The sequence below is a fragment of the Rhinoderma darwinii genome, chromosome 8, assembly GCF_050947455.1.
Source record: "Rhinoderma darwinii isolate aRhiDar2 chromosome 8, aRhiDar2.hap1, whole genome shotgun sequence".
In the NCBI taxonomy this organism is placed as follows: domain Eukaryota; kingdom Metazoa; phylum Chordata; class Amphibia; order Anura; family Rhinodermatidae; genus Rhinoderma; species Rhinoderma darwinii.
Window position 1 is genome coordinate 81,909,468 of NC_134694.1, and position 10,027 is coordinate 81,919,494.

A 10,027-nucleotide genomic window follows, 5' to 3' on the forward strand; every position below is an offset into this window, starting at 1 on the left:
CTAAAAACCTACAATTTGAGTACGTGACCGTTTATCACGTTCTCCAATCTTCGCGTTCATCGGGAAGTATATATAGAGTTGCCTTTACTGTAAAGTTGCAAGGTGGGTTCACACATTGCAGCAGCGGTGCGGACAAAACCTTTCCGACACGTCAGCGCGGTTATCAAATTGAGTGCAGATAATAGCAGTTTGGTGGTTAAAGGCGGTGCATTATTGTGGGTATCCGTATTTAGATGCACTTAATTTTAAAACTGCGCCAACTTTCATGTCGGTAAGATTTAGTCTGCAACGTGTGAACCCAGCATTTGGAGAAAATTTGAAAAATGGGCCGTTAAATATAACACTGCACGACAGAAATCACAGGTCATTCAACCTGTAAATACATTGTGGAAAATCCAGAGTAATACAGTAGCAGCAGAGTGGGTGAGATTTGAACAAATCTCTTCCACCCGCTGCGTAAAAAAATTAGCCCAAAAAAATCTGTAGCGTGCCAAATTATGCTGCGGAATCGCTGGTTTTCTGTTGCGGATTTTCCCCATTAAATTCAACTCTGAGATAAATCCTTAATAAATAGAAGATGTTGCGATTCTTGCGGCGGAATAGCTACAATTCCGCCGTATAAGTCGCAACTCTGGGGGAAAAAAATAAAAAGTATACTCACCCAGAATTCTGATCCCATCCCGGCCTCCAGCGATGATGTTTCATTCCATGTGACTGCTGCAGCCAATCACAGGCATCGCAGGAGGCCAGGCTGCAGGATGTCCGAGGGACCAGTCGCCATGACTACAAGTAAGTATAGGCTTTTTTTTACCTGCTGACATTCCACAGCAGACATTCCAGGCGAAAAACAGTTTGGTGCGGTTTTTCGGACAGAAATCCCTGCGGGCTCCAGGCCGCCCTGATACTTCTACGCAGAGTATCTGCCCTGTGTGGACATAGCTTTAACAAATGTATAGTGAAATAATAACATTTTGATTGCCTACAGTCACCACTAGGAGGAGCTTAGGAGCTATAGAGTTCAATGTATAACTGCATACAGTCAGCTCCCTCTAGTGGTGACTGTAAGCAGACATAATTTTTTTTTCATTTACATGTCTATGCAGGGGATTTGGAGCTCTGTATCCGAAAGACAACTGCGTGAAATTGTACTATAAAAAAGGAAAAAAAAAATGCCAGAATTTTTTTAACATTTTTGAATAGCTTCGTTTTCTCACCTGAGCTCCCACAATGCATTGCTCTTTGGGAACCGCAAACCAGCAGACTTCTGAATTAGGTTTTTTTGTCTGAACAGAGCGTAAAATATGAAAAAAGTATTTGTATATTGATAACCTTTTTCATGTGTCATTGCAGTTGCCCTTTGAAATTGAAGTGTATTATATACAACACATCCTGTTGTATGTTGTGCCCATCTACTTACTGAGGAAGGGAGGTACGTACCGCAGCTACCAGGATTACCTTTATTGTACATTGTTTACTTGTGGACTAACAAAATAATTTTTACTTATGGAATTGTAACTATAAGTTATTATCTCAAGTTGTATTTTACAGAAAATACCAAGAAGTTTAACTGATATATTGTTTGCTGCCTCCTTCTTTATTGTGTAACATTTATATTGACAATACTTTTTTCGTTTTTTGTGATCCTAGTGGAATACAAATAGATCCCATTTGTTTCTTCCTTTCTCAAACGCTGTATTCTGCTGCCATCTAGTGTTCAATAGTGGAAAGGTTCCATCCATTACTGTATATTATAAATATTTGTATGTAATTCTACTTGTATTAATATTTGTTGCATATGTATTTTTCTTTTAACTACTTGCATTCTCTTTATAGGTGCCTACACTCCAGAGCCACTAGGTAACTTTTGGTGGGCAATTTTATCAACTGGACTCATGTTTTTCTACCATTTCAGCTTTTTGCAGATCCTTGGCATGGTAAGTACAAAGTATCTGTAAAAAGATTTTGAATAAAGAATACAAGTGTACTTAATTTTGCAGGGAAATTTTCATAATTGGACGTCGTGTGCCTACTTGAGTACTATGTTTTTACGGCCACGTTCTCACCTGTATGATGTCTTTTTTTCAGTAGCCCATCCCCCACTGCAAATTCCATCTTCAATTGTCAGTTTTTCATGTGCTCTGCTTCAGAAGGAGCTGCTATGATCTCACACTTTCAGGAGCACTCTCCCCCCTTCAACCTATAATTCCGTGCCCATTTAGGGTCCTAAATAAGTTTTCTGGGTGAGCTCTTCATGTTCTCCCAACCTAAATACTGTGTACAATCGTCTGCTCTTCTTTGTGACATGCCACTAGTCTGCCTGCAGAACACACCGACACAAGTTTTTGAAGTCCTCCTACACACACATTTGTTGTTTTGCGGCGCTTTGAAACGCATATTAAAAAACACCATGTTTTTAATGGGATATTTTTTATTTTATATATTTTATTTTTTTTAGACAGGCATTTTTCCTGCCGTTTTTTCATGTTCTATAGAGAAGCCTGTTTGAAAACAAACCAAAACACCATACCTAGAGCATACTGTGTTTTTGATAAAAATGCTATAAAATTGCCACATTTCACTTGTACTGGTTTTTTTTTTTTTTTTAAATCAATCTTACATTTTGAGACTTTTGATCTTGCGTATTGGCCTAATTGTCTTTTTGTACCTTCTGTTTAGATGACGGAGGTGAACTTGAACAACATGTTGTGCCCGGCCATTTCAGATCCTTTCTATGGGCCATGGTATCGTATGTACGCTTCAGGGCACCAAACACTCATGACCATGATCCACGGGAAACTTATTGTGGCCCTGTTCTCGCCTGGTCTGCCAGGATACAAGTTTATAGTGGAGCTGATTCCCTTTTCTGGGAAGAAAGTGGATTAAATGGTCACTACTGGAAGAATCAGTTTTAACCTCTTTAGAGCCAAAATAAGCATATGGAGGTTAAAAGGGGCTACCAGCACTTTGATGGTTAACAGTATTAAGGACTTTCAATGACCGAAACAAGTGACCTTACAGAATGGACCACCGGGTCGAATACCTTTTTCAGATCTTTTTTGATTTTTATTCTCAAAATGTTGCTGCCCCTTGAGACAAAATCCTTTTGTTCTAGCAGCAGATGTGAATTACCTGAGGGCTGTGGTGGCTGAATCTCTTTTGCACAGGGACAGGGAACATAACTGGTTTTTACTTTGTATACATAGTCTGTTACAAGAATTATTTTATTTAGAGATTTTGCTATTCAGCACAGAAAAACCAAGTCATGTGTCTCATTAAAACCACTCTGTAATGAAGGGTTCATCTGAATGATCATTGCTCGGAGGTCCAAGGCCTAATGCACACACCCGTAGTGGTTTTGCGGTCTACAAAACCACTGATCCTTTGCAGTCCATTTGTCCGAAAAAAAACCTTCCGCGGTGCATCCGTGTCTCATCAGTATTCGCGGATCCACAAAAGAAAAAGCAGGAACGGTCATTCACGATGATGTCAGAGACTCGAATATGGTCGGTAAAATGACATGTCCTGAGTTTTTGCAGCCCGGATTCGTGGCCCCCACACGGATCTGTGAACATAACTGTCGTCCGCATGGGGCCATAGAAATGAAAGGGTCCGTGTGCTAACCGCATATTTGTGGATAGCACGTGGACCGAAAACTATGGTCGTGTGCATGATTCCTTAAAAATCTGGATTTTTTTTGAAGCCTGTATTTAAATAGACCTAAACAATTTTTAAGTATTCTATGGTTTTACATAATGTTATGCCAAAATATACCTCTATCCTATACATAGAAGCCACAATTCTCTCACCTCCTAATGCATGGCGTCGTGTCATCAACAATGAAAAGACTTCATTTAAAAACACACGTCCAGCCGCAGAGCTGAATGACCAATCGAATTCTGCAACATCTGTACATGGCCCAAGTGACATGGTTATTTTGCAGTTTAAAGGACTTCTCATTGCTTGGGCCCAACTAGTGTTCTTGTAGACATTGCAGCCTCTTTGTTTTAGCGATTGTTGGCCACCTCCGCAGTTGGACCACTCCAATCATGCAATATGAAATATCATAACGATAGGTCGTAAAGATTATTGGTAGGTAGACCAGTAATGAAACTCCGTGGCATGGAAGAATCTCCAGGATTATGTGGTTTAATACAAAGCATTTATCTGTAGTTTGTAGGGGAAAGGTGCAGCGTTCCATGATTTTGCTAAAGTCTCGGCAAATAAAAGCCATATAACCGCACCGTGTGAATACACCTTTAATCCATCCATAATCTGCATAGTGCATGTTGTTAATCTCATCTGATGATCCCACTAACCATTCCCTCTTATTGGTGTCTGCTTCCTTGTTGTGTCCAGAATTTACTAGTCACGTCATCTCTTACCTTTCAAGTTACAGGACTCACCAGGGGAAATCTAAGGCTACATGCACATGAAAATCCACATTAAAACTGCAGGTAAAATCCACACCTAATAGTGCGTGTTTTTTTTTTTACATTTTGAAGTGGAAATAGGTGCGGTTTTATGATGCAAATTTTGATGCGTTTTTATTTTTAAACTCGTCCGATACAGAAACGCAAGATAAATTGACATGCTGCGGATTTTAAAATACGCACCACAGGTCAATTTACGTGCAGAAAAAAAATCTGCAACATGTAGGTGAGATATCTTCGGATCTTATTTACTTTGCTAGTACTGTATTGTGCTGCGAATTTGCCGCAAGAAAATACACGCGGCAAATCTGCACGTAATATGCATCGTGTACGTTTGGCCTAAAGATTTAGGACTTTGTCATGGCTCGTGGGGTTATAGCAATGTGTTATCTGTGGGTTTATATTGGGCTGCAGATAAAACTTTATCAGAGGGGCACGTACAAAGAAGCTCCGAATAGTTAAATAGCAAATTCGGCCCTGCTACATCTGTAGATTACAGATTTCTCCTGTGAGCAATATGTTTTTTTACCAGTACATTGATGCATAAACATCTGCTCACGTTTTGTCGTCCTCCTAGGCAGGAACAGGTTAAAAAAAAGGCTTTTTCCCCCTGTAAATTAGCCTAGTTCATCTAGACTACAGCCCTATGTATTACATCACCAGCTGCTCAGGGGGATTGCAATTGCTGAGGTGCTTGTGAGGTGGTCAGTGGGGCCCTTTAGGCCAGGATCACAGACTGTTTTTGGTGCAGTTTTTTTTTTAGACCGACTGACCCATCTCCTTTCTTGTGTGTCCACTCGTGTTTGGCTAAAAAAAACTGATCATTGCGTGTGTGATCCTGGCCTTAAATTGTAACTTGTCAAGTGTTACATATCCATATCGGGAGGAATAGATACCAGGTTTGCTGTATGCCATGGCGGCCACCCTTTGCCCAGGCTTGTATCCATTTCTCATTTGAGGTTAAATGCTGAGATCACTATATATTAAGTCTGGGTTCCCACGTAGTGTAAACACGGCGGAATTCTGTGCGGAAATTCCGCAGCATTTACAGTAGCAGCAAAGTGAATGAGATTTTAAGAAACCTCATGCCCACGATGCAGAAAAAAATCAGCAGTCAAAACGTTCATAAATTGACCTGTGGTGCCGAATTTAAATCCGCAGCATATCAATTTCTGCTGTGTATTCGTTGCTTTTGTGTTGCAGATTTTTCCCACTGAATTCAATGAAGATGTAAAACCCGCAACAAATAGCCAAGTGTTCCGACTATTGCAGGGGAAACGCTGCGTTTCTTCCACTAAAGTTGCAACTCAGCGGGGAATTATTTTTTTTTTTTTACTCAAAATGAATTTAAAAAAACAAAACATATACTTGCCGCCTGGGCGTTGTCATATCGATGCTTTTTCTTCTGTTCTCCTTCCAGGCCGGCCTCCTGGGATTATATTTCATCCCATGTGACCTCTGCAGCCAATCACAGGCTGCATCAGTCACATGGGCTGCAGCGTCTTCCCAGGAGGCCGGACTGCACGACAACGGAGGGATGTGTCGTCCTAATTACGGCCTAGGTTTAGTATGAACATTCTTTTTTTTTTTTTTTTTTTTTTCAAGCATTGCTTTACGCAACGGAAATTTCTGTCCGAAAAACAACCACAGTGTGGTGGGTTATTTTGGATGAAACTTGCTGTGGGTTCTGGGTCGGAAACGCTGCATACTTTTATGCAGTATAATTCTATGAAGCGTATCTGACCTGTGGGAACCCAGTCTAAATGTGTTCTCGGGTCACAGGTTGGCGTTGACCCCATAACTTACGTGTCAAAAGTAAGCACATCCAATGCTTCACCCTTCACATTCCAAACAACCAAATATGTGGTCCTAATATTAAGCGGGCCCCGTCCTTCCTTTACAATATTGTTTCTTTTTTAACCCTACAAGTTGTGTGAGATGTGTGTGCAATTTAATGAATGTGTATAAAAATAAACTAAAAAGTAGAATAAATGTATATAAGTAGTGGTGCAAAACATCACATCGTGACCAATTTTAATACATATATTTCCGTTTTTATTATATTAAAGTTGAAATGCATAGTATCTCTAATATCCACATTAATTACATTGTTAAATATTAATATACACCATTTTTTCTGTTATGGAATAATTTGTAATTGGTTCCATGTTGGCCTTATTTTATACATTTTAGACTCTGGTTATAAATTGTGGCTAAAAAAACTATTTAGCTACAGTTTGTTAATTATTTAGGGAACTACTATTAATTTAGTTATAATCTGTTGATATTGCAATATAGTGGTGATTGAGGAGCCGCTGTGATGGATGTACATGTTATACTTATGACAACGTATAGAACTTGTTTAATTGAGTACTTGAAGTGTACCTCACTTTTCAGAATAAGCTTCCATATGTGTGTACATAGGAACACTATTTCTGGCCATTATATGACTTATATGTGGCATTATTTCACAGTTTTCCCCTCTGCAGGCTCTCTAATTCTTAGTTGTCTCAAAGCTAGTGGGCGGAGCCTAACGGCTATCATGTCTTCTATACATTGCACACATAGAAGAGGAGAATCGTGCCCCCTATCTCGATCTGATATATATATCTCTATGTATACACTGCAGCGGCATGGAGGACATTATACAGCAGTACAGACCAGTGTAGCTGAGAATCTAGCATGGTTGTGACATAGAAATCCTACCAGCAGTGTCTTTCTCATTCTGTTTCCTCCCCATGCTCACCCCTCCATAGTTTTACATGCATGCTCCCTCCTCCAGCTTCCCCTCACCTCTCCATAGATAGTTATTGCCAGGCAGTGAGGACTCCTGTTCTGTAGCCCATCAATTCTGCTCTCTAACCAGGGATGGACTATGCTTTACACCAGGAGGTGGACAGCAGATTACAGGAAGGGAGACACCTAGTAGCAGTAATTTCACACAGAATTTGCATGGATAAAACAATCAAATAGTAACAGTAAGTAAATTACAAAGTCGTTTTATACAAGGTATACTATTAGATCAGCACAAATTGTTTGAAAAGTTAGTGTCCATTTAAAGCGTAGCGCCAGAGAAAAACAAAACCTTCAGTGTCTCTTAGATCCTCATGCACTGTGAGCTTTGAAGGAAATGGTCCACAAATATAGTCCTTTGCGCTGCAGACCTCTCCTTCCTAATTCACTGCCCGGAAGTTACTACCATTGTTTGCCATGTTACAGATACAGTGGAGCTGCAGCCTGATTCTAGTCACTGGCTGCTAACTCACATTGCAATTACCATTTGCCCTGTCCTGTTATTGCACTTCTACACACTGCCTCCGTGTGGAGGCTGCTGTAATCACAGGACTTTATTAACAAGCAAGTTCCCTCTACAGAGACCGTATCCATTTATAACTCCCTGTTTGGGTAAGATATTAAAGTTCTTTTATCTTTCTCGGGTATATTTTTTTCCTGCGGGGTGGAAGTAAAGGACTGAAGTCATTTGAATCTCCTACTCTATTCATTTCAATCAGGGGCAGGTTGTGCAGCCTGCAAGTAAATGAAGCTTATAAAACACAGCACTCCTTTTCTATTGTAGATTCAAAACTGAGGTGCATATTCTAAGAGGTTATTAGGTAGATCACTAAAGGTACGCTTTAAAGGGGTTCATTACAAATGAGATTTCTTGCTATATGTCTGCTTTAATCCAATTGGTCTCCTTTGTCTGTACCTGCATGAGAATAGTGGAGTACATCATCACTTTATTCATTTTCTGGTATGGATGTACCTGCATAGGACATTACCATAGGAGGCCAAATGGATTACTATAAGCTGGATTCTGGTTAGTAATGAACCCCTCTATCTCTCGCCTAAATAATTGTTAACATGAAATCTGAAACATAGTTTATATTTTCATAGCAGTAGATATTTGCGTGCGTAGTATGTGCTCTATATGTATGTATTTATACGTGTGTGTGTGTGTGTGTGTGTGTGTGTGTATGTATGTATATATATATCACATTGTGAAAAGATGGCAACAATTTTTGTGCCGTTTTAGGCCCCATGCATGCGACCGTAATTGCGGACCGTAATTCCGGGCCCATTTGTTCCTATGGCCGACGGACACAATCCCGTATGTAGAAACCTGCCGAGAATAATAGGACATGTCCTATTTTTTTTTATACTTTATAATAGGAACACGGCCTGTAAAATCCTCTTCTGATTTGCGTGTACAAGTTTTCTATACATTTTGTATTCTTAAAAGTGCCAACCTGTGATGTGTTTCTATCAATATAGCCATGTGCTGTATCGTTATGTTTCTATTGCAGGGATATTCAATAAAAACAGGGGGGGGCCCTAAGATTTTTCGGTCTTCATAGGGGTATTCCAGTTTCAGCAAATAAATGTCATTATTTGTATGAGGAAACGTTATACAATTTTCTAATATACTTACTGTATCAAATCCTCACGGTTTTCAGAGCTTGCAGTCATTCTATAGGGACCTTCAGTGTTTACTTCCAGCGGATACAAATCTGTCCTGATCATGTGATGTACACACAGGTGCGCGGTTCATTACAAGACCGCTCTTATAATTGTAGTGTAACTAACAAACCGCGCACGTGTGTCCATCACATGATCAGGACAGATTTTTATCCGCTGGAAGTAAACAATGATGGTTACTATTGAGTCACTGCAAGCAGAGATCTTGAAAGCCATACAGAAAGTCTATTGGAAAAGTGTATAATGCTTTGTTAGGTTACTGTGAACAGATATAGCACATCGCTCGGGGCATGTTTAGCTCCATGTGTATGGAGCAGTCGTTGTACTGTAGAAAGCCGTTAGTCCCCATAGAGTTTGCATCATTGTCGGCAGCACTTCCACTGTTTACACAAGGAGCTGTGCTTCTGACGACAATGATTCTTGCTGCTAGTTTATCGGCTCACCACTGGGCCCTTTTACATCGGTTGATGAGCAGGAACGAGCGTTCCGCTCCCCCAATCATCAGCCTGTGTAAGGCTGTGTTCACACGGAGTTTTTTGCAGGAGGAAAATTCCTCCTGCAAAAACTGCTCCAGACGTTTCTTGCACAGTGGTTTGACAAAAACGCGTCAAAAAACTTGTCGTTTTTTTTTATCCTTTGTGACTGATTGAAATGGGGTTTTGGAGGCGGAAACCGCCTCAAGATGGGTCATGTCGCTTCTTTTTACCGCGACGCGGTTTTATTTGCTCGCGGTAAAAAAAACTCGTCCAATTCCCATTGAAATCAATGGGAGGCATTTTCGGGCGGTTTTTGACGAGTTTTGCTGAGCGGTTTCCGCGTCAAAAAACTTGTCACAGAAACTCAGTGTGAACAGGGCCTAAAAGTGTTAGGCTGGATTCACACGAGCACATTACGTCCGTAATGGACGGAACGTATTTCGGCCGCAAGTACCGGACCGAGCACAGTGCAGGGAGCCGGGCTTCTAGCATCATAGTTATGTACGATGCTAGGAGTCCCTGCCTCACTGCAGGACAACTGTCCCGTACTGTAATCATGTTTTCAGTACGGTACAGTAGTTCCATGGAGAGGCACGGACTCCTAGCATCGTACATAACTATGATGCTAGGAGCCCGGCTCCA

At 40.6% G+C, this 10,027-nt stretch overlaps 1 protein-coding gene across 1 annotated transcript in view; it reads left to right on the forward strand.

Annotated features, from left to right (window-relative positions):
* The window catches only part of TMEM164 (transmembrane protein 164), a 32,035-nt gene extending 22,210 nt beyond the window's left edge, over positions 1 to 9,825 (forward strand). The window contains exons 4-6 of the mRNA XM_075835816.1: positions 1,351 to 1,429; positions 1,834 to 1,934; positions 2,677 to 9,825. Of these exons, the coding sequence (XP_075691931.1) occupies positions 1,351 to 1,429; positions 1,834 to 1,934; positions 2,677 to 2,883 (387 nt within the window). The 3' untranslated portion in view covers positions 2,884 to 9,825. The remainder of the gene's footprint in view (positions 1 to 1,350; positions 1,430 to 1,833; positions 1,935 to 2,676) is intronic.
* The last annotated feature ends 202 nt before the right edge of the window (positions 9,826 to 10,027 follow it).